This window comes from Micropterus dolomieu, linkage group LG05 (genome assembly GCF_021292245.1).
Source record: "Micropterus dolomieu isolate WLL.071019.BEF.003 ecotype Adirondacks linkage group LG05, ASM2129224v1, whole genome shotgun sequence".
Classification (NCBI taxonomy): domain Eukaryota; kingdom Metazoa; phylum Chordata; class Actinopteri; order Centrarchiformes; family Centrarchidae; genus Micropterus; species Micropterus dolomieu.
The window spans coordinates 2,438,368-2,463,043 of NC_060154.1; the positions used below are offsets into that span (position 1 = coordinate 2,438,368).

Sequence of the window (24,676 nt, forward strand, 5' to 3'; positions counted from 1 at the left end):
ACATAGTGTTGTGTACACATCACTGGTTATGCTCAGGGATGCTGCCCTGCTATGACAAAGCTTTGATAGTGTGTTTTGCTATTTTTGATTTGAGACAAAATGAGATATCCATCTGATGAGTATAAATTCGCAACTGCCAACAAAAATATGCTTTTAGTGTATAAGCGAGATATAATCCACAGTCTTGTTCTGTGCAAAAATATGCTCTAAATGCCCTAATTAAGTGGAAATCTAATATCTAAAATAATGCTTTTGGATTTTTTTTTTAATCCAGTGTCCACCAGGCTCTATAAACAACACTTGCCATATTTATCATTATGATGAAATACTGTATATATCATGCAAATATAAAGATATCTTTTATGTGTTTTACATTCTTACTTCCATATCGCATAATTACGTGGAGCTCAGCCTTACTAGATATCTCTTAATAAGAAAACTCATAATTATGAATCCTTACTACATCTTTTATAATTTTTAATAAATTACAAGATCTGAAAACAAGCTCACAATTAAGAAAACTATCTTATTATTATGACAGCTCTCATAAATATTAGATAGAGATCGCGTAATTATGAGCTCTCAGTAGAGATGGTGTATCATAATCACTGGCTAAATTCATATTTGTTTTGTGTCTTTAAATGGATTTTTTTTATATATCTGTGTTCTAAGTAATAAACTGGTATGATTATGTCAGCCTTATATTTTAAAATAGAATGGTGTTGCTGTAGTGCATATGCAGAAAGAATATATTAACAATAACTACTGTGATTTGATGCACACATCGTAAGGCTGTATTCTATCTCTGTTGCTGGGAGACTGTGTGTCTGAATGTGTGTGCGTGTTGTGTTTGTACTGTGACCGAGTCCAGTTTCAGTGGGTGTAACAGTCAGCACTGACCCCGGCAGGCCTCCGGCCTCCATCACATTTGCCAGTGTGACATCGTTTGACCAGACGTCATACTGCCATTTCCTGAGGCCCAGCACGCCACACAGCACCCGTCCTGTGTGCAGACCAACACGCATGTTCAAATCCACCTCTGTCGCCTCCACCACAGACCTGCAGGGGGGGTGAGGAAGGTTAATCTCTTAAACTGTTTAAACAAAACCAAGAAAATGTAACCGCCACTAAGGAGGTTATGATTAATTCCTGCATCTTTCACTGTTTGTTAGTTAGTTAGCAGGATCTCAAAAAACTGTTCACAGACTTGAGCAAAATTTGGTAGACATTTAGGCAATGGATCAGATATTAGTAGAAGTATTGGTGGTGCTGATCTGGTCCCAGGTGTGCATCGAAGAATATGCGAGGCTCCAGGTATGGCAATGTAAGCCGATGAGTTGGTAGGTCTTCACTGGGTCCACAGCTTTGGTCCAGAAATATGTCAACAACTACTAGTTGGATTGCCATTTGTCTACCAGTCAAACACATGGTTCGAATTACGGGATGGATTTGGTGGGGTTGACCCCCCTAGTTAAGGCTCGGACCCGTCATTATAAATATTACAATCTATTTTCCATACTGATGCCTTATATTCAAGAAACTTGAAATATGATTTCTGACTCCAAATGGACCGTACCATTTCCTAACCTTGACGTTAGCGTCTTGTCTGCCCACATCACTTGCAGCACAGCTTCAGTCCAGTGCATCACTGTTTTCACTGTGGAATTCAGGAGTTTTACCTGCCCAGGTAAATGTTAAAATCCAGGTTTGTTATTTCATCAGTTTTATTTATATAGCGCCAATTCACAACAAAAGGCATCTCATTGCACTTTTCATATAGAGCAGGTCTAAACAGTATTCTCTTTAATATTATTTATAGTGGCCCTAAAAATTCCCAACTCCCCAACAGTGTCTGACTACTGCTTTATTGAATGCAGATTAGGCTACATTTCATTTACAGTCAGGATGAGCAAGAGGAAAGGAGATTTTTGCTAAAAAAAAAGTTGAAACTTAAAACTTGAAATGATAATAACTGGTGCAATGAATTTAAGTTATCATCTGCACACATCAGTTAAATAATCAAGGATATTGTAAGCATTTTAAGATTTTAGTTTACTGAAGCCCGCTCCTGAGCTGTACTGGTTTTTCCTTTTTCACCTGGAAAAAAAGTCAACCCCCCCGGTTGTCACTGTATAATTCTCACCCTGGTTAAACATCAGCATGTTAGCATTGTAATTGTGAGCCTGTTAGCATGCTGATGTTAGCATTTATCTCAAAGCACCGCTCTGCCTATGAACAGCCTCATAGGACTGCTTGCATCACAGTAGACTCTCAGCATTGTTGCTCTTTCCTAAGGAAGTATTTACCTTAATAGATTGAATTGTCAATCACTATGCAGTACTATATGTGATTGCGGAACTGGATCCAAATGCATATTAAACATTTCTGAACATTTTATTTTGCCACGCCTAGAGATATGCACTCACGAACACGTTTGTGGTTTCCTTTTCTTCCTCCAAAAGCCTTAAAACTCTTCTGAACTATGTTGGACAAAAACTCAGCATAGTCTAAACAAATAACATTCTTTACAGTGGTATGTACAGATATGTGTGCAGACCACCTTCACTTCCCTTTGTTGTGGTGCACAGGAGATAAAGCAGGACTTTTCCAAAGCTTCTCCTCTCCTGTAAATCACTACACAAAGCCCGTTGTCACCAGCGAAAGGTCAGCCACTTGATGATGTTTGTGTGTATGTTTACAGGGTGGCGGAAAAGAAAACGTGATCTGCCCGGTCTGAAGGAGGGATGTCACACACACACACACACACACACACACACAGAGGGATGCACGTGTATGGCAGCACCTGTCCTTTGAGATAAAGGTCTCCTACAGCCACATCCATCCATTCAGACAGAGCAGCGGGGAAAGGGAACATGACAGGCGAGTATTCACACAAGGAAATGAGGTGTGTGTTTGTATGTGTGTGTGTGTGTGTGTGTGTCAACATGCTGGTGGCGGGAGGGGGAGGGGAATGTATGTGTACCAAGTGTCTTTGTGATTGCAAAACTGTCACAAATTCAATTTGTCTCAGTTTGTCTCTGATCTGTTGTCAAAATTAAGACATAGACATGGATATTTCTAACATTGCTTTGGGGGAAAACAACATCTTTCTTGCTGCTAAACTCCTCCTATATCATGTATTACTAATAAATATGTAGACAATGTGAAGGGAAAACTGGGTGATGCAGGGACAATGACTAATAAATACTCTTTTTATCTCTGATCAAAATCTGTCGTAAAAGCTGAAACAGGGTTTTGGAAATAATTGATGAATAAAACAGTAGTTCTGTTAAGAACAGTATGACATGACTGATGTTGTACTGATGGTATTAGTGGTTTTATATTATAGGTAATCACACCACCCACCCCACTGATCCACCCAATACATTTTACCCAACCTTCATTGATGACCAGAATTTATTTGCTTGTGCTATAGAATAGCAGTTTTATTTAAGAATTTTTGGTATGTGTCACATTTGGTGAAGATTAGGTAAAGTTTGTAGCAGAGGTACTGAAAAAACTGTTGAAAATTCTAATTTGTTTGTACATCTCTCAGTTCAGGGTTATGGGCTAAAACATGCATTATAAATAGATATATGGTGACGTTATCTGTTCTGAAAACAGACCAGTTCTTCCTTGACTTTTTGACTAACTTTCCAACAAATTTCATTAAAATCTGATGAATTTATGACACATTCTGCAAATTACCAGACAGACAAACATATGTTTCTAATTGGAGGTAACAGCAGCTTTAGCAAAACAAAAAATTAGTATGTAATGTAATGTTCATGCATTGTAATGTAGATACAATTAAACCTCATGTGTTGACCTTTACAGATGTGTGTGTGCCCAGATGCATGTTATAGAGAAGATGGGTGTGCATCTGTATGTCAGTGTGTGTGACTCACGCGATTGTGTCAATCATGTCCAGTCCCATCTCCACACAGCAGTGGGCATGGTCTGCCTTGGGTTGGGTCAGTCCGGATACACAGTAGTAACAGTCCCCCAGGATCTTTATCCGCCTGCAGTGATTCTCCTACAGACACACAAAGAGACGGACAGAGGGACAATGTCAGTAATACTAAAGCAATGTGTTTTCATTGGTTGGAATGGAGGTAAAGGGCCAATAGTTAGGTTTTTAACCAAGTCACTACTACTCCTTTTTAGTATGGATGGCAATATCAATGTCTGTTGGTCGGTCCACCGCTGGTCCAAACTGAAACAGAAACTATAGGATGTATTGCCTTGAAATGTGGTTCAGGATGGATTGTAATAGGTTTGATGATGACTGTTCCTTTAATGCCATCAGAAGGTCAAAATAATTTAATTTAGCCAAAAGTGTGGTTTATGATTAAATACCTGTAAAACAAATGGCATTTTCATCAGCCTCAGCTGTGTCAATGCTAATTTGTAAATGTTAGCATGCTAAAGTCATTGTACGTTAGCATTGTGACGTTAGCATTTAACTAAAAGCACCATTCTGTGCACGTTTAGCCTCACAAAGCCACTAGCATTGCTGAAGACTGTTAAAACAGCATTGCTGTTTTTAACAGTAGACCTGATAGTTCATAGTAAAATGAAATTCTCTGGTAATGCCTTATCACAGCTTACTAATTATGACAGAACCATTGCTATTCTTAAACCTATTATTCTGCTGATGAAACGCTAAACTTGATGGCTCTAAAAAGTTTGACAAAGCACTCAAAACACTGATGGAACTAAATCATGATGTACATCGCAGACCACATTTGCCAGCTGAAAGTTATTCATACTTAATAATGACAAAGAGTGTATTTTTAGTCCTGTTACATGAGATCTGACTGTACAGAAACTGCATGGATGCCGCAGCTGCATCTCTGCTCATGTAAATCAGATGTGTGTATTTGTGCAACCATGTGTGTGTTTGTAGTTGAGGCCAACTCTAATTGCTCCGACATGCTCTTGAAGTAGAATCCCGCCCACACATTCCCAGACAGATCAGCTATTTGTCACAGTGCACATTGTGCACAAACTCTGCAGTGATGACACTGACAAAAACACCAACACACGCTCAAATGTTTAACAACATATTAACACACACAAACATACCTGCAGAAAAGCACAAACAGCAGCACGGTGGCATGTAAACATACTGTACAGGTACTGCGGTTTAGTCGCACACACAGGGTTTCCATTTGGCACTGTGTCACTCACAGTCATCAGAAAAATCGTAATGGTAGACCCAACAAAGCTTAGCCTGCAGGCAGCCTCTGAGTGACAAACACACGTGCACACACACAAATACAGAGGATTCATGACAACTGCAGGGTAAGAGGCGGCGATGAGAAGAGAGGAGAGGGGGTGCTCTGGTTTTCTGCTCACGGGAGCAGAAAGATTCTGGCGTGGGAGGATATGAGAATTCAGAACGTGGATGATTATCCCAGCGCTGGGAACAGAAATGTGTGTGTGTGTGTGTGTGTCTGTGAACAGAAATGATAGAGAAATTGTCAGCTGACAGAAAGCCATATCGCAAGAGAAAAGTATCTGCGTGTGTTTTTGGAAATTTGGGATTTTAAGCCAGCTGATTGGGGATGGTTTGTTTTACTGGGGGAAAAATCAGTGTCCCCAAAGTTTAGGTTGAGCCTCCAGGGAATAAATGTGTTGTGTTAGCATACAGCAGTCAGACAGACTCAGCAGCTGTGACAGAGCCAGTTTGAAAGTGAATTTCTCCCTCGCTAACACGATAGGGTATAAATCTGAATTAGGATGCAGCTGCAGCTACACACACACACACTCACACACATGCATGCAATATATCCTCATCACAAGATTTCCATATAATAGCTTTCTGAGTGCTGGAGCACAGATAGCAAGCCACACAAGTCACCTCGTATCTTGCTCTTTCTCCCCCTCTGTCTCTCTCCCCGCGTTAAGTCATGACTGATTGTTGAGATGCAGAATGAACTCAAGAGGGATAATCCTGCTGATCATGTGACTTTGTGTGTGTGTGTGTGTGTGTGTGTGCGCATGCAGAAAGCAAGAGTAAACTGTCTGAAGAGACCTCTTATCCTGGTAGAGGAAGAGTTCAGTGTGAATGTGGTGTAACTGACATAATGGGAACAACTGACTTATAAGTCATTGGATCATCTTCTCTTGTTGAGATCCATTTTACGATCACAACATACACGTATAACAATTAGAAATCATTTTAATCATTATTTAATGATTAACTAGGCTGCTTTGAGAGCAAAATGTGTGCATGAAACACTGTAGTGTTCAAGCATTTTAAAGATGTTTTTAAAGTTGCTCTATATGAGGAATTTATCCCTAAAATTGGATGGATTTCGGGCTATTTAACATAAACTCCAAATCTGTTGTAAAAAATACAAGCAAAGAAAACACGCTATCATTTATTGTTATTATCAATTTTAGCTGTATCAGTATTTTTAATTATTGTTTAATGTTCACACATCCAGAATTTCTAAATTTGGTAATTTTTAAAGCTGCATGTATCTATTTATGGCCACAAGGGGGAATTAACTCCAATATTCACTTTCTTTTAGCTCTAGTTTGGTCACCACCAACTCCTGATGAAGACAATGAGATGCGTTAGAAAGCCCCAGTGCTGGTAACGGCACCTTGGGTTAAGATGATTTTGTCAACTGCTATCTCTTACAGCTGCAGCAAGTGGGTTATTTAACTCTTTGTGTGTCTGTCTGTCTGTGTGTGTGCTTGTACTTCCTACATACTGAGGACCGACAAGATTTTAACCTACAGAGTGAGGACATTTTTGGAAAGTGAGGACATTTTGGCCGGTTCTCACAACTTCAAAGGGCAGTTTGAAGGTTAAGACTTGGTTTTAAGGGTTAGGGTAGAATTAGGTTTAGCTTAGGATTAGGGCTGGCATTTTAGTTGTGATGGTTAAGGTTAGGGTAAGGGTCCAGGAAAAGTATTATGTCAATGACGGTCTTCACAACTATAGAAGTATGCAGGATATGTGTGTGCGTCTGTGTGTATGCATCTCATACAGTACTAAAATGATTATAGTAGTATGGCGGCAGATAACCTATCACTCACCTTCTTTCCCTGAGAACAATGCAACAAAGGCTTACTGATGTACAGTGTATGCTACTATACACACACTCTCTCTCTTTATCGAGTGCAGTAGTCCCAGTAGCACACACACACACACACACATACACACACATACACACACACACTACATGCTCAGCCCTTATCTCCCCTATGTCTAAAAATCGGTTCACTCATCTCTCTTTCACACCCTTCCACTTCCTTCTCCTTCTTGACCTTCATCTCCTCCTCCTCCTCCTCCTACACGCCAGTCAGCCTCTCCAACTTTACTTAACTGTTGGATCAATATATGACTTGGCATAATAAATGAGCTCCAGGACTAAATAATACATTTCGTTTTCTTGGAGGCTTTTTGTGCTGCAGAGGAACAACAGGCGAAACAGGAGCTCACCAACTGTTTAGTCACTTGTAGCCAGTCTGCCTCCCCCACTGTAGGCTGGCTGTGATGGCTCAGTGACATTATCTCATAAATTTTAATTTACCTAAGGGGAACTGAACTTTAACCACGTTAATTCAGATCAGAACTAACCCTTTAAAATACCAAAGTCCCACGAAAACACAAACTAACCTAACAAGGTAATAACAGAACTCTTGTGTTTGCAAGGTAAAATCTGTTGATGTCAAAGGAGTCTGGTGGCTTTAAAGAGGGCATATATGGATATATGGCTTTAGTTCCCCATCATAAAGGGCTGTCTGATGGCAAAGTAAAGTGGTGAAAATATTCTAAATATAGCGTACATTTTAACTGATATTGTTTGCTGGCTAAAATATGGTTCTGCCCCCATCCACAGCAGCACATTGGTTAGCTTCTGTACTGGTACTCCTGTCTGGTTCTTCAAAGTAAGGGTGTGCCGACCGCCATCTCCTATAGGTAATACACTGACTATACTATGGATTACTATGGACTTACTGTAGCCAGCTCATCAAACTTCCCAAAGAGTTCGTTGAGCAGTTTGACCAGTTCCTGGGCAGTGCACTGAGAAGCCAAGCTGGTGAAACCCACAATGTCTGCAAAAAGGATGCTGTCAGAAGAGAGAGAAAGAAAGACAAATTATAATCTGCCGTGAAAAGCTCAACTTGTCATGACAGCTGATTTTAAATTTGTTTTCTTCCTCGTGTTCATTAAGACTGTAGTTAAAAACTACACTAAAAATACATTTCCACAAAAAAAGAGGGTCAAGATTAACTGCACAAACACAGTAATTCTGACACAAAATACCCACAGATCACACCGTAGCAGAGAAATTAGCTAATGGTGATCAAAAGTGAAGCAAGCAGTGAGTACCATAATCACATCCCTGATAAGTGAAAGTGTCTTTTAGGCCAACCACTAAATCAATTAGAGAGCTAAATAGCCTGCTGCTGGCTAGCTGCTGTAGTGGGGATGAGGAAGGTGTTGAAAGCTACTTAGCCCCTCATTCATTTGCTCTGAGGCAGGCCAGATGGCAACAAAACAAGGTGTTATGGATCTTATTGACTCTCTGTCCAAAAAAAAAAAAAATCATTGCTCCCACTGGAGTAAAGGCATCAGCATTAGAGCTGTGTGTACAGCTGGGTATAATTTTTTTTAATACTGACACAAAAACAATATTTTTTTCAACAATCTAACAACTATTAGATGGATTACCATGAAATGTGGTACAGATAATCACGTTCCCCTCAGGATGAATCTCAATTACTTTGACGATCCCTTAACCGCCATCATCAGGCGCCATTATCAGGCGCCGTCATCAGGTCACAGTTTTAATGTCTCCAATGCTCTGGTTTATGACGGATTACCTGCAAAGGCCTCAGCTGTACTTAATGTTTAGTGCTACATAGCAAAAGTTAGCTTGCAAATACTCTTAACCAGGATGTTGACCATACACATTATACACATCCAAAGTCCAGAATGAACTTTCACACTCAGTTTAAATTATTGTTTTCTGCTCTTCCTCCACAAGATTAGCTTTAGGCACAAAAACTACTTGTTTAAGATTCTTTTTATTAATCCATCCACCCCAACCTCCTACTTTTTAGTTTTTACAGAACAATTTTTGACAGACAAGAGTTATAATTCACCAAAGGTCTTTGTCGGGTAAGTGCATACATTGCAGATTTTAGGTATGTGAACAAACTAACACTCTTTTTTTTCTTGTGAGAAGAGTCTCCTTAACACCAGCAGCTATACATGAAGTTTGCCTCAATAAAATAGTTTAGAATTGGCAATCAGGAACTCTGTGAGAAGAGACTTTGTAAACAAGATGTATCTGACCAGACATGCAATGCCAACTTACTTGACAGTTTTAGATACTCGGTGCAAGGGAAACATTTTGGTTGGTACCCAAGTAATAAGGTTCAATTCCAAGCTCTAGCTGCATGAAGAGGGCCCTTCCTCTGCATCGTGACTGAGTTGCTCTTTTTTGCAGAGCAGTATAGTTGCTCAGGAGCCTGATGTATGTAAAGCTGGGATCACGACTGCTGCTCGACAGAAGAGCTCTGTTGTGTGATTTGTCTTTGAATGGTGCTGTTCTGCAGGTCGTGCTGATGTGTGGTGGGTGAGGAGGAGAAGGCGAGAGGAGGGGGGAGGGGGAGCAGAGCGGTGGCGGAGCTGATCAAACGTTCTCTGGGCCACATCAAAGGGGGGCCAGATCAGGAAGATGTCACGCCCCTGCTTGGCAAAATAAATCTGACATTTGGGGTTTCTTTAACCACCATGAGTTTACATGTGCATGTGAGTGTTTGCAGCAGCTCCCTGGAGATGGGCGGGAGCTGGTTTGCTGGGTGTAGCAGCGTGATGTTTGGCCGAGTGCCAGCGCGGCAGCGAGGCTGGTGAACGGGCAGTGATGTTCCTGAACTGTGACTGAGTGTGGGAGCCGAGCAAATAGGCAGACAGTGAAAGAGAAAAAGAGGCAGACATAGACTGGAGAGGATTGTCTCTCGACAGGAGTGCTGTTGACATGCTACCTAGCCCTCCACTCCCACACTCAGCAGCACTGATACAGCTCTCCTTTTCTCTTTACTGCCTCAATCGAATGTAATCAGCTCCAAGTCAGGTCAGGTTCTCACACTCTCACACTAATACTTTCTTCATTAAAAGTGCAATAAAGGTGGCTGGGCTGAAAAAATCATCATTTCATTACTGATTAATATATAAAGTATTTTTCCAACAAATCAACTAACTAATTAGTTTTTTATTCTATAGTATATATTCTATAAAATATTACATAAACATCACAAATTCTCAGAATCAAAAAGAGTGCCCTTAATTGCTTCTTTCAAAGTCAAAACCCCAAAGAAATTCAACTTACAGTAGCTTAGTTTCCATCATTGTATTTCTGTGCACAATTTGAAGTATTGCGTTAGAAAAACTTGATGTCAAGGCAAAAATAAAACTTTGTAAATTAAATTTCTTTTTACGCTTGTTTGACGTGGTTTTTGCCTTTTTTGAAAGAGTAATGCGCTTAATGGGCTGATTGAAAAGAGAAAAGCTATAAGGATATATAGAATTCAATTGTTCATCCAGTCCGTTTCAGAGTTTGTTTACATATATACAGTGTATATATTATATATACATATAGCTACAAGATTGCATTGTTGTGTTGCTTGCCTGAGACCAAGTTGTGAACGCAATATGAGAGATGGGATAGTATCATACAGTGCATACACAGTGCTGCATCTGCACTCATTAGATTTAAAATAAATTTAAAATGAGCAAGGTTATGTTTGTCAATCAATGAACTTTTTTAAAATCTCACCTCCTTTCGTAGTTTCCAAAATATGATTTGTAATCAGTGAATGAATAATGATTAATTCACTGAATTATGAATTATGATTCGTTCACTGAACTCAAACAATAAACATGAGCCCTGACCCTGATTGATAGACAGTCGCTGAGTCACTCAAGCCCGCCGCTCTCATGTCATGATGTATTGAAGTAGGAAGTAGTACCTCATTTTTATTTAAATTTAAAATGAATAATTCAGTGAATGGATCCTTTGAATTAATATTTTGAATGAATCGATTCTTACTATTCCATTCACTGAAAAACTGCTTAGCCCATCACTACTGTTTTTCTTTCTTCTTCTTCTTTGAGGTTTATTTGCAGTTAGCAAACAACTGGTTTTGTTTCCGGTTCACGACTTTCATTTTTTCTACTTTGTTTATTACAGCCATGTTAAACGTAGTCTATACGTCCAACTTCTGATAAAGCTACGCTGTAGCCAAGTTTATTCACTCCAAACCGGTTGATTGATCAAATTGTCATTTTCTTTTTTACAACAATTTAACAGTTTGCTTCAATACTCACTTGACAATTCGATGGAAACACGGCTAATGAAACAGCGAATAACAGCAAGTCCTTGTATTTGAGGTGCTGGAAAAAGCAAGTGTTTGGCATTGTCTTTGATAAATGATTTAAATGATTAGCCTTCTGTCAAAAATCGATTAATCAACTTATCGTTGCATCGCTAGACAAATTGATTAATCCACTAATCAATTAATTCCCAGGGTGTAATTTAATACCAAGGCTTTATGATTATGTGTAATTTTTTCAAAGCAACAGCTTTCATATTCCTCTAGTGTATGCTGTTGCCAGTAAAAAGGGGAACAACTTTAAACTGGAGGATTCAAATTCCACTTTCCCAATCCCTGAGTGCCACTAAATTCTTGTTAACATCAGAAATATATTCAGTAGTTGACTTACTAACTTACTATCTTACAGTATTACTTTTGTTACCAGTGAATCTTTGATTTTCCCATAGTTAGCGGTGTTAGTATCTAGAGTCTGCAGTCAAAGTGCAACGCGACCGGATGGTCATTCTCATCTGTTTAATGTTAAATAATATCACAGTCATGCCGATTCAAAAGTCTGTCTCCAAAACTACAACAACACCAAAAATAGATGAGACGGAGTAAATAAGCATTTTCTAATCTACTGGTCATGACAACTGCACAGGCACCAGTGCTCCTTCCCTTTTCTCTTTCTAACCTTTACGCAGTTGCGTTTGCGTTAATGGCTTATTTTAATTGATCTCCTTCTATTCTTGACCTTGCAAGTGACACCTGGATCAAAACATTCCAGCCTCTCCGCACACCTCTGTGGCCCGCAGTTGTCATGACACCCCCATACCTGACATTGTCATGACGTTGGATGTAGATCTTGTGAAAGATCCTTTCAGGAGGCTTCAGGAAGTCCTCCTTCATCTCCATGGCAACATTCCTGGGCAGTAGGCTCATTAGCAGACGCTCCTGAGGAGGGATGGTTATCGGTGTTAGAACTTAGGGAAACAGGAAGACATGGACATAAATGTACACAGTGTAAGCTTGTATTCCTGCAGGTGTAAGAAAACAAATACAAACAATTTGCTCTTTGCTCCGGTGCAAACATCCAGACACTGCTTATTCTGGCAACCAGAAATAAATATACTGCCTTGACTATAGCAGTGAAATGATTACTCAATCAACCTAGTAGTCAATCAAAACAAAATCAATCAACAACTATTTCATTTTTGGAACCGATCAACTGATAAATCCATTTGTTAAGCGAAATTGCTAAACATTTACTGGTTCCAGCAACTTAAAGGTGAGGATATGTTGCTATTTTCACACTGTAAACTCAATTGCAGATAAAATGGCCGATTCCTTCATTAATCGCAAATTATTTTGATAATCTATTGTGTAATTATTCAAACTCAAATGCAAAAAAAAAAGACCTGGGTCCAGTTGTTCTATTGAAAAGATTTGATGTTTTTATTTGTCTAATATGATCTGAGTATCTTCGTGTACCTTTGCTTTTTCAGTCAATGAAACAGCTTTCTGATAATCCCAGATGATTTAAGAAAAATAATAAGCAGATTAATCAGTAATCAAAGTAATTGTTAGTTGCAGCCCTCAACTGAATATCTGTGACTATTGGACAATAATGAAAACAAGAAATTTTAAGACTTTGAACTCTATTGATTTAATGAGCATTACCACTATTATGTGTCATTTTATAGACTAAACAAATAATTAATTAATCAAATCATTAATCGTGAGGAAATTAATTAGTTTGCACCCTACTTTAGATGACAAAAACTGTTATTATTAGTTACTGAACTAACGAGATGTTGGACCACAGGAAGATAGGGGTGCAACTGATGATTATTTATCTATCAATGAATTTTTTGGATTAATCATTTGAGGTAAATAATTAATTGTGAAAAAATGCCCATTACAATATCTTAGAACACAAGGTGATATCTGGTGTCCATCCTACAGTCCAAAGCCCAAAGCTCTTCCATTTGCAGTGACACAAAATTGTGACAGAACAACACTTTAAATTCTGTTCAGTGACATTTTACTAAGTCCAGTGTTATTGTTTTCCAATGGGAAGTGGACACTATGGTGTAGTTAAGAGGAAAATTGTGGTTAAGGCACATGGTTAGGGTTAGGCAACTATAACATAAACGATAATTTCTGGTCTGTGACAGAAGTCAAAGTCCAGACTTCTGCATTAAACACAGTACAAGCCCATTAACCACACCGATTTACACAGCTTTACTTTCTGTCTTGCTATATAAAAGATACACTAATTCTTGCATTGACACTGAATGTTTGCATTGGCTGTAAATCGTGAGGTGCAGAAGCATCCGATACAGATTCATACTTAGAGAGTCTGGGCTGAATCCTCACATTTGAGAAGGTAGAACTGGAGAATGTATAACTTAAAGGGTTAATATTGTTGTCAATTCATTTTCAATAATCAACTAATCTTTTCAGCACTAAGCACAGCCTAGGGTAGTATCTACACAGATCAGCATGTTTGTTTTTTTGTCTCAGTAGCAGCAGCATAAAGTACAACTCTAGCAGGATGTCAAATGGTTGTGAATGCACAATGAATCATCAGGCGGCTCAGCTGAATAGCTGCTGAGAGGCAGCATTACAAAAGCAGAAGGGTCTTTCCTGTGTCTCCCTCCAACACCGCTTCACATTGTACATCCATTCACACAACTGCTCCTCACCTGTGAATAAAAAAAGGTAAATTAAAGTGCAGCTTTATGTGCATGCTTGTGTGTTTGTCCATATGTGCTTGTGTTTCAAGCTTTTGCGCTAATACACGTGTCGGGAGTAAAAATCGCGATAACCAAAGTGTGAAGATGAGGCCATTTTAATGAAATAAATTATTCATCTGCTTTTATTAATCTCTTCCATTTCTCTTTCCTGAACGTGTTGTAATTGCACATCAATAATTCCCATTTCTCTGATCTGTCCCAGGCGTAATTCACTGTGTGCTCTGTTTGACTTGGCTCTTCCTCATAGTGGTTTATTAATGAACCACTGGCTCACTTTCTCTCACATTAACATGAATAATCCCTGTCCTCCAGATTAACAAGAGGAGGCAATTCCCACAAAAAAATTTACAATTTGAAACTTCAGGAATCCAACTTGTTTGCACAGAGTGGAAAGTGAATGCTTTGTCAGGAGGAAGAAAAAGCCTTTTTCTTTAAGCTTAATTCTTGTCATAAGAAGATATCCATGACAAAGGAACAAAAAAAAAGATAGCATGGAGGTGAAAAGAGAAGAAAATGTGCAATAATCTGTAAGGATAAGCCTAATGACTTACAGTGTGACAGACTGATGACACAGTGTTAACAGTAGTGGGATACATGGATAACATCTATATTGAACAATACATTGTCATTTTATGGAAACTGAATTGAAAAAAAACAGATGGCAAGTTGGCTAATCCAATGAAATGAATTACTGACAAATTTACCACAAGTTCTCCAATGTACTTGTTTTACATTTTACCATTTATCAATCCTGCCCAGTGGTTTGCATGATTGTCCGCACTGGTCTGATGCAGCCAGAGGATGAAAGGGATAGCTACCTCTGATGATTGACCACTACATGTCATTTCACAATATACAGTTAATGGGATAATTTTTACTAAGCCTAATGGTTCCTAAATTTGAGAGACTCAGCTCAGTAGCTTTTATTGGATGCCAACAGGGCCACATGGTGTGAGTTAATTCCTGATCATTTATGTTGGAAATATCAAACAAAATAGAAATATTTATACAATACAGTAAAGTGGGGGAAAATGTCATTGAGGTTTCTTGGTGCCTCGGTGACCCAACTGATTAATGTATCAAATTTGACCATGTGGTTAAAGTTTGCATGATGATTCTAAGGCTTTGGAAAAGCCTTAACACTCCTGACCTGAAAGACTGGTTTACTTTAATGTTAAAAGTGCAGTCAGATGAACATAAGGACATATAATCTAATGACAACAAAGGAGAAATCCATGAGCTGTTGAGACCAGAAAAATGACAGCAGTGGATGGTTGTTCAAACACTTCAACTTCAATTGTTGTGCTATATTTATGCAAAAAAAGTTCATTCTTGACTGTAGTTATCTTAATTCAAAGTTCACTTACTAGGTTTTACTGAGGCTTTTGGCCAGATCATTCAATCTTTAGCAGCAGATGGAGTTTGCTTAGTTGTCATGGAAATGTCTTGAACCTCAATCGTGCAACAACAGAAGGCCGTTTATGACTTTAAATAACTGATGGAAAGAAGACAGATCACCCAAGTTCCAAACAAAAAGTCGTGAGATAAAAACTGAGCCAAACAAAGACTGTGAGATGTGGTTGAAAGATCTGGAAAAAGCTAGTAAGTAAGTAAGTTATGGTCTTTTTGGCAAACAGGCTGGTGTTTACTTTTTCTAGACTTTTTGGTCATCTGAATAACGTGTTCTCTCTCAAAACTTAAGATACAAGTATGACATTGTTGTAGCACCCCAAAACCTTTTAGGGAAGACAACATGCTGGATTGTTGGGCGTGACCTTTGACCTTCCCACACCTGGTAGTTGCATAGACATAACCAATCCTTAACCATATTGTAGGCAGATAAGGCAATGTTGGTATTAGTTGCTTTTTTCATGGTCATTCTTGAGTTTGGAAATAGCAGTTTAACTCAACGTCCACATATCACCTTTTTCCTGGAGCTTTCATTCATAACAAACAATCTTCATCCGTAGATGGAGTCATGGATCCGTTGAAGTATGAGCTCAATAGCTACTAAAAGCCCTGGCAAAAGCTAGTAAATGGACCTTTAGATGGGACGTTTTTATCAAATTACTATATCCAAGGTCAAGAATGAACATAGATGCTTAAATTGCTATGGAAGAAACCATAACAGCTACTCAGCTCACATGTCAACAGATCAGTCTCCATGACTATTGAAGAAATATCATCTGCAAATGAAGACTGTGTCACAGTTTAAAGGTTTAGAATAAAGATGGTAAGTAGACCTTGAGCTGGGATTGTTTTGTTGCGGTCAAATTGACCATGTTAATTTGTTGTTTATGTCCGAGCACTTATTACAGATGTCAGAAACACTTTTGAGTAATGTCAGGTTGTATTTTACTGTGTTTTTTAGAAACTACACAGTGCCTCAGGGTTCTGAGATAGCTATTGAACTAAGAAGTCAATTTTCCACCCAGACATACAGCACATTGCCTACACATGTTCAGGAATCAATACAACCTATGGATCCAGCTTAAAGCAAAGACCTGAGCAAAGACCTGAGTGATAACCAGAGGCCTGTTTGATGGCTGAAATTCAAATCCGAGACGTTTGTACGTGGGCACATAGGCAGCAGCCTGGTTGGAGGCTGTTGGTAGATCCCATTCAGGGGCCTGTGTGTGTTTCACTCACCCAGATAAACTGTGACCTTTCCTGGAGTAGGGAGGCCATGGAAGCAATCTGCTTATGTAATTACCTGTCAGAAGGGAGCCTGTTACTGCCGGGGAAAACACAGCATATCATCATCTAATCTACAAAGCGCAGGTGCTAAGTGTGCGTGTGCGCTCACGAATGTTGTGTATAACAAAGGTAAGAGGCATATTACATACATGGGACAATTAATTGTCTATTAAACAACTGATGTAGGTGTGTTTCGTGCACATGGCGGGCGAGTAGGGTGCGGTACATAACAAAGTGTTTCTGTGTGTTAAAGTTGCCTGATTGCTCCTTTGTTAAATCGCTGCATGTAGGTGTGTGCGTGCAGAGGGGGTGGAATGTGTGGCACTGGTACATGTGCCACAGTAATTGTTCTTTCCTTAAATAGCTGCTGTCATAGTTACTGCGTGCCTGTGGGCATGTTGTTAGAATACATTGGCACCTGAAACCTTCAAAAAAAAATAAAAAACTTCTCAAGAGACTGAAGATTTCATGAACATACGCGCTCAAGACGAGGTGTGTGGAAGCATGTCTTTCTCATCCCGCTCTCCTTCTGCTGTTTTCTATTTGTGCATTTGTGTGTGTTTGTGTGCGTGTGTAAATTCACGACTCACCTGTTTCTCATTTTCATCCTCCAGTCTCAGCCTCTCCTCGATGCAGTTGCGGGCTTGCAGGAAGACTTTCCTCTGGGTGCGCTCAGTGAGAATCCTCACAAACACCCCCGACAAATTGACGCTGGTGAATAGCACTGCGTTGGCCACCAGCTGCACACAAACAAGAACAGACATGCCAAACAAAGCTGGCAGTGGCCTTGTTTTTTCACTGTATGTTCATGTGGGCCTGAAGGAACACACATGTCAATATGTGCATTTGTGTGTACAATCATACATCCCGGCTAGATTAGACTTCACAATCCTTGATTAATCCATGGGATGGAATGAATGGCAGACATCAAGGTCAACACAGTGATTTCAACATGAAAGCTTTACAGTGGAAAGGCTGACAAACAAAGTGCATTATTGGTTATTGATCACAGACTATTGATTCAAACACTTCATTTGGATGATGGACTCTGTAGCCACTCTGTGTCGTCGCTTCTTAGGAGGTGAGAGCTGAAAGGTCAAAGAACACTCTAATCACGCAAAGCTGGAGATGCTATGTTTACTGTTCAGCAAAACACCACCCCATAAACAAAATAAGACTAGATTAAATAAGACATGATGGAAATACTTCCGTCTATAGTGCATAGACCCCAAAATAAACCAGATGGACTGTGTGTGGGGGGGGGGGGGGGGGGGGGGGGGGGGGGGGGGGGGGGTTATTTCTGCTACACAAAGTTATGTTTATTTTTTCTGAATTTTCTCTAATTTCATTTTCTTGTACATTTCTGGGTATTTTTTACCTCCCCTGGCCTCTAAAAATAAGATTTACAAATAGATTACCATTTGGTTGCACTGCTCCCATCTGTTGGGGATGAGGGGTTACAATCCACAAAGGTTGGGAACCATTGATTTAATGCGTTACTGCTAATGAAGTAAGTTTGTCAAACTCGTGTGAACCATAGGAATGTTTTTATGTTTTAGCAGTGGTTCCCAACTTGGGGATGAAGAAAAATCTGAGGGTCCAGGAGAACAGAATTGAAAAGCAGAAAAAAATATGTTTCTAATACACAAATCACCTTTATTTTTCTTATTTTTTTCTTAAAGCCTGGTCGATTGCTTGATCATTTTACATCTTATGCCACCTAAAAATTACAGACAAAACAATTCAAGAAGAATTAGTCTCAGATTTAACTGGTCATTGCCCAATGACAGTCATAACCTGGTGGCAAGTGTAGATAGCTTCATTTTAGGAGTAACCTGATTGTCTTATAGGAAATATCTCAGAAACCGTATTTAACATGATGTTGATGTGTGAGAATACATCCTGAATACTCAATGATTACTTCTGCTTACAATCTGGGGCACAAGGACCAGTGAAAATTCAGCACTAAGTTGTGTACGTGGCTCTGCAGGATCCTCACTGCGTGTTTCAGCACCGACAGCTGGACAGCTCCTCCTCTGCCTCATAACAGAGGTAAGCAAAAGTGAAAGTTTGTGCTCGTTCCCAGTTTTACAGCTACGATTCCCTGGAGCTAAATCGATCAGGGGTTTTTAAATCTTTCTTCTCCAGGAAAAGTTGGACGTGCGAGCGTGATGTTTCTCAGCACCACTCATACAGACTTCATAGCCCAGCTGAGAGCTTCCCACAACTACAGTCTTCTACACTGGAGCGTCTGCTCAAGGCTGGTTTTAGAGTGAAAGGGGGACTCAACTCTTTGATATGATGATGGCTTAAGTGAAAAAAAATGTTAAAGATTCTAAGCATAAAGCAATGGAGTTGGTTGAGTGACTGAAGAGCTGATCAGGATGCAGGTGCAGCACTTACCGGTCTCCATAGCTTTTGTTTCCTTCCAGTGACCGACGTCGCTATGACAATGAAGTGGGATGCAGCCAGCATCACCCCGAACAGCACAGCCAGCAGCGTCCGCACCGGCAGCAGCACGTAAGCCACGAGGGTGACTAGCATGAGCTGCCACACGCCTTGCTCAGGGGTCCCGGCGCTCACCGGCTCCGAAGTGGCGAGTGCTAGCGGGAACGGGCAGCAGAGCAGCGCAAAGGTGAAGCTGAAGAGCAGGGCCAGCTTCGCTATTTGCTGCAGCTGCGTCACCTGCAGGTATTTAACGTTGGTGACGATAAACAGCGACAGGAACACCACGCAGTGCACCGGGTAGGAGCCCTTGGACAAGGTGAGACGCGGGTTGGAGAGCAGCTCCATCAGGGACAGAGACGACGCGGCCACGATGAGGACCGCCAGCGCTTTGAGCGTGGCGGTCTGCTCCAGCTTCAGGTTGTAGTTTTGAAAGAGAGCTTCCAGCTCCTGGCTGTTGAACTCGTCCTCGCAGGCGATGGCGCCCAGGCGTGCACCGGCCGGACAGTGACCCTTCCTCCGTCGGGTCTTGACTCTTTCGAATGGCATCTCCTCCATGTTCCGGCCATTCATGAAGCGGGGGTGGCGCACGACCCCTCAACTTTTCTTTTCCTCTCCTCCGTTCTGGAATCGACCGGGCACCCTCTCCCAGTTCATGCGTCCTGGATGTCCGGATTGATGTCAGAGGGGAGAGGGTGGCAGTGGAGACAACAGAGCCCCGTGCGCGCTCTATCCACAGGTTGACGATTGTCGGTGTGTCGTCAGAAAAGTAGCCCGACCAATGTGCAGCACGCCTCTCTCTCTCATTCTCTCTCTCTCTCTCTCTCTCTCTCTCTCACTCTCTCTCTCTCTCTCCGACCACCTGCGGTGCTTCAGACAGGGTTGCCCCTGATCATGCGCTCTTACAGGAGGGACCACGCTTGCCTATGATGATAGTCAAAACACATCACCACGAGGCTTGGCGAACAGCCATGTCACGTAAAAAAACAATTTGACAGTATTTTCTCCGGTCATACTTTCTCTCGCGTCTGAGATGCACAACTAGCTCACAAACCTCAAATATAAGCCTACATTACTGTTTGTCCTTCTCCTGCTTTAATTTGCTTGAGTGAAATGTCAGTGGTTGGGTGAAGACAGCAGCAAAACAGCGCTGGAGATTTCCCCTCGCAGTGTCTGCAGTCAGAGCTGATGTAGTTCCCAGCTAAAAATAGACCAGCTGCATCGGTGGATGGTCCAATATAGCAACAATTTGGTCTTTCCCGCATCTGTATTTCTCATATATTTTATTGCAGAGTCAAGTGTTTTTTTTTCAAACAGAGAATTAACAGAAAACACGTTACAGAGGGGATGTAATAGTCCTGCAGGGGGACTAAAAATAAGCTCTCTTTCCGAATTGACTGTGAAAATGTAAGAGTGAGGACGTGCATCTTAAACTGTGGTGCACCGTTGTATATGGTTGAGGACATGTTTTCTACATATGTGCATAGTTTGTGCATGTATTTGTGCATATTTTGTGCACGCATTTGTGTTATGCTGTGGGTAATCTAATAAGTTTAATTTGAGTTTTACTTAAACACCCAAGAGGATAAATTTTGTTCCTGCAGAACAAATATTGATAGAATAAAGACATATCAAAATGTAACTAATGAAGGACATATAAAAATGTAACTGACTATTTCAAAAAGAACTATTTCAAAGCAGAACTATGAATTATGGGAGAATATGGGAAACAAGGAAAGGGTAAATTGTCTTCAAAACAGCACCAGCTAAAATAGCAAGTAATTGACAAGAAAAGTAAAAAAAAAAAAAAAAGATCTTTAGGATATTCACCTCAGGTTTAAATTTGGTGTAGAACAAATAGTGACAGAATAAAGGCCTCCTTCAGTGACAATATAACTAATCTTGGCAGGGAATATAAACTTGCAATATGGAAGAACGTTAGCAAAAATATTGCAGAAGTAAAACATGGAGAAAATATCATTATAAAGGAGCCAAATAAGATGCAAAAAAAAACTGTTTACAGCAGAGGTCTTCAGGATATCAATAGGGGTTCAGCCAGATTAACCGTTTTGGGGGGCCTGGGGTGAAAATAAATTTTATTAACCCTATCTCTGTGGATTATGTACAGTATTCTTATGCTGCATTATTATACGGCCCCAGGTTTGCAGTGTGGTAATCTTGTTAGACATACGAGTATGCACTAGCATCAGTTGAAATATTCAGTCTTAAAACTAGAGTTTTTATCAAAACAACTTCTATTGTGTTTTACTTGTGTATATTCTAGAGCTGTCCCCGACTAAGGATTTACATAGTCAGATCAGAATCGCCAAATTCAGTCGATTGATAGTCCAGTCATGTGTGTTTTTGTGCGCGCCGATTGCGATTGCGAGCAGAAGCTACTGCAGCTGCGTGCACGTCGCGGTTCCTCCAGGGTCTGTTTCAAGTAGCTGGCTTTTAAAAACGATAAAATATTCTTTGTGTGGTTCATCGACAGTGATAAATTTTTCTGAAAGTCCTGTGAGGTGGGACAACTTGGCACAACACCAGTGAAGCTGGGGCTCCGTCTCTTCCGCACTGCCCCTACAGACATAGGCCTATAGGCTATGCGTACACATGCACACTGATGACTCAGGGTTAGGGTTAGACTACAGTTTTGGATTTATTCACACACTTTAAAAACATTTATTGAAAGTTTTATTCTTTTTACAGGTTTATTTACAGCATTTAATGTTGAAATGTATATTGATCATACCAGAAAACTGGTAGTTCTGTGTAAAATCAGATGTTGAGCTCCTCCATATCACCGAAATGGCGTGATCCTCGTTTCACTGCGAAGCTTTGACGTTGAGACTGATAGTCGAATCAGGCTCCGCCCATCAAAACATTGAATCTTCCACTATTCAGGGTCAGTCCTTGTATATTCCAAAACAAAATTACATTTAACGGAATTACTACAAAACTACAGTAAACCTGGGAGGTTTGCTGGCCCCATGAGGGTCTAGGACCCCAGGGCAGTTGCCCAATTTGCCTGATTCGCAATCCAGAAATTACAAAGCAAATCGCATAGATCTGTCAGTTGGATTTAAATGTGAAAATTAGTCCAGGATGATAATAAAATCCTGTATCAGCAACTATTTTAAAATAAATTGCACCTCAACAGTGTGATGCTTCCTCCTTACAGCTTTACATTACATCTGAGCACTTAACTGCCAGGTCAGACCAGAAACCAAAATAACAGGCTTTCAGTATCTCAAAAAGTGCACATTCAGAAGACAAATGCAGGTGTTTCAGTGGCCCTTTTTGATCTGAGTGCACAAGTGCCTCAGATCACTAAGATCTCTGAGGAAGTCAGTGAACTGGCTCATCAATGAAAAAGTCAATGTGAAGCACTTTGGGCCCTCCCAACAAAAAGTCTCTGTATGTGCACAGTCAATTACTTAATGTGGTCAATATCCACTACTGTCCAGCATGTTTTAAATCAATAGGCTGCAGAGTCAAGATCACAAGAAGAAAGACAAGCTGACTCCTATCTGTGGGGAGACTAATAAGATTTTGTCTAGTGGTCCTTTTCACGGAGTGAAAACACATTCTCACTGTAAAGTGTCTGCACTGTCTTAGAGTTAGTCTTACTATAAAGCCTATAAATAGACTTATTTGGCTATGAATGCGGTCGACATACTGCAAAGATATGTCCCTGATAGAGTCCCCTTTCTGCTGCCCACTGCACCAACACCTCAGAATATGGTGGTTTACAAATAAATAACTTTCATTAGCACTATTTAGAAAGTTTTTAAAATTCCAACATCTACAGTAAACACAGCGAGAGATAGACATTAACTAATAATAACACATTATATTAAGCCCACTATTTAGCATTTATAAGCAGTTGAAAAAAATCATAAGTTAATAGCCATGACATATTATTATGTAATTGTAAGCATTTATTTTGTAAACAAGAAGAAAGAAAGAGAAGAAACTGGCTATTACATTAATGCTTAAAGAAGTCCTGTTTGAGAAATCATGAAATCACTTCCTGTCTAGCATCTGCTCTTCTGCTAGCTTCTGTAACTTAATGTAATCTCTCATTCAGTATTTCTGTTTTCCATTAGTGTAATCCTTGGCTTTACTATGTATATTCTAAGACAAAACATCCACTACAGCACTTATTAGACATTTAAACCATCATAATCTGAACATAGTTACTTTGTGAGCACAGAAAAAAAACAACTATGAAAAAAATCTGTTTGACCAAATCACTAGCTTTTTCCAGAGCTTTCAACCATATTACATGGTCATCATCACTCGATCAAATCAACTATTTTGTCTATTATCTTGACTATTTCCAAGAACTTCAAGAATGAACTTGAATATATGATCAATTCTTGTGTGTGCTATATTGTGAAAATGTTTTTTAAATAATTTTATAGTGGACTCTTGGAAGACTCGACCTTTGGGCCAAAAGACATCTAAATTAACAAGAAGTCTTTGGTTGAAGCTGCTCACTGCAGGTTTCAACCAAAATTCTTCTTCTATAGGACAGAATCATCAGTTGAGGTTTTTAAGGAGCTCTTAAAACACACATTTACAAATTTATATTTTAACTCACTGACTGTCTTTTTTTTAACTATGTACATGCATCAACATGTGTTAGAGTCTCTTTTATGTTCTCTTAACATCAAACACTCAGAGCTGCATCCCTGTGTGTATACAGTAAGGTGCTATATAAATAAACCCGTCCATGGTGCAGCACTTAATCTGCTTTAAGTTGTTTGTGAACAAAAAATGGAGCATGATTTTCCATCTCATATTCCCACCGGCTCATTCAAAGTGTCTGATCTTTCCTGTTCACCATCTTCTTAGTGAAGTGTTACAGAGCAGCCAGGTAGCGCACACACACACACACACACACACACACACACACACACACACACTGGCTCCATTTCTCTCTCTCCTGAAGTAAGTGACAGCTGCAGATTTTTGGACCATCCCTCCCTCCAGGATGCCTGACAGTCCCCGTTGCCATAGCAACAGAGGCAGTAAGGCTAGCAGTTGTGACTGATGCTGCTGAGGTGTTTCCCAATCTGACACCCAGACTCCCTCTCAATCTTTTGTCTCTCTTGTGCCGCTCTCTCTCTCTCTCTCTCTCTCTTCTCTCTGACTTCCTTTCAGGTGGTTTGAGATGATGAGAGCAGCTGATGTGTTAGTATTAGTTGCTGCAGTGACACAGTGCCCTGCCCTGCCGGCTCATTGTGCTCACTGACATTTCTCCAAATTGAGGCTCTGACATGGAGGATGGAGAGGTGCCGAAGAAAGCTTCAGAGGTGACCGAACCACACAAACCTTCATACCAACCATGCAAAAACACAGACAGTTGTTGGAGGAGGGTGGAGGGTGTAGACATGCAACGGTAGACCTGTGTGGTACGAGGT

General features: G+C 40.1%; 1 protein-coding gene across 7 annotated transcripts in view; it reads right to left on the reverse strand.

Annotated features, from left to right (window-relative positions):
* The window catches only part of adcy1a (adenylate cyclase 1a), a 59,759-nt gene that overhangs the window by 27,833 nt on the left and 7,250 nt on the right, over positions 1 to 24,676 (reverse strand). For 6 of the 7 annotated variants that reach the window (XM_046050458.1, XM_046050460.1, XM_046050457.1 and 3 more), the window contains 5 exons: positions 17,393 to 17,542; positions 12,182 to 12,300; positions 7,982 to 8,093; positions 3,909 to 4,036; positions 901 to 1,059 (listed from right to left, as the gene is read on the reverse strand). In XM_046050458.1, the coding sequence (XP_045906414.1) occupies positions 901 to 1,059; positions 3,909 to 4,036; positions 7,982 to 8,093; positions 12,182 to 12,300; positions 17,393 to 17,542 (668 nt within the window). Of the gene's footprint in view, positions 1 to 900; positions 1,060 to 3,908; positions 4,037 to 7,981; positions 8,094 to 12,181; positions 12,301 to 17,392; positions 17,543 to 19,205; positions 19,985 to 24,676 lie in introns of those variants that run through there. The other variant, XM_046050462.1, reaches the window with a different exon arrangement.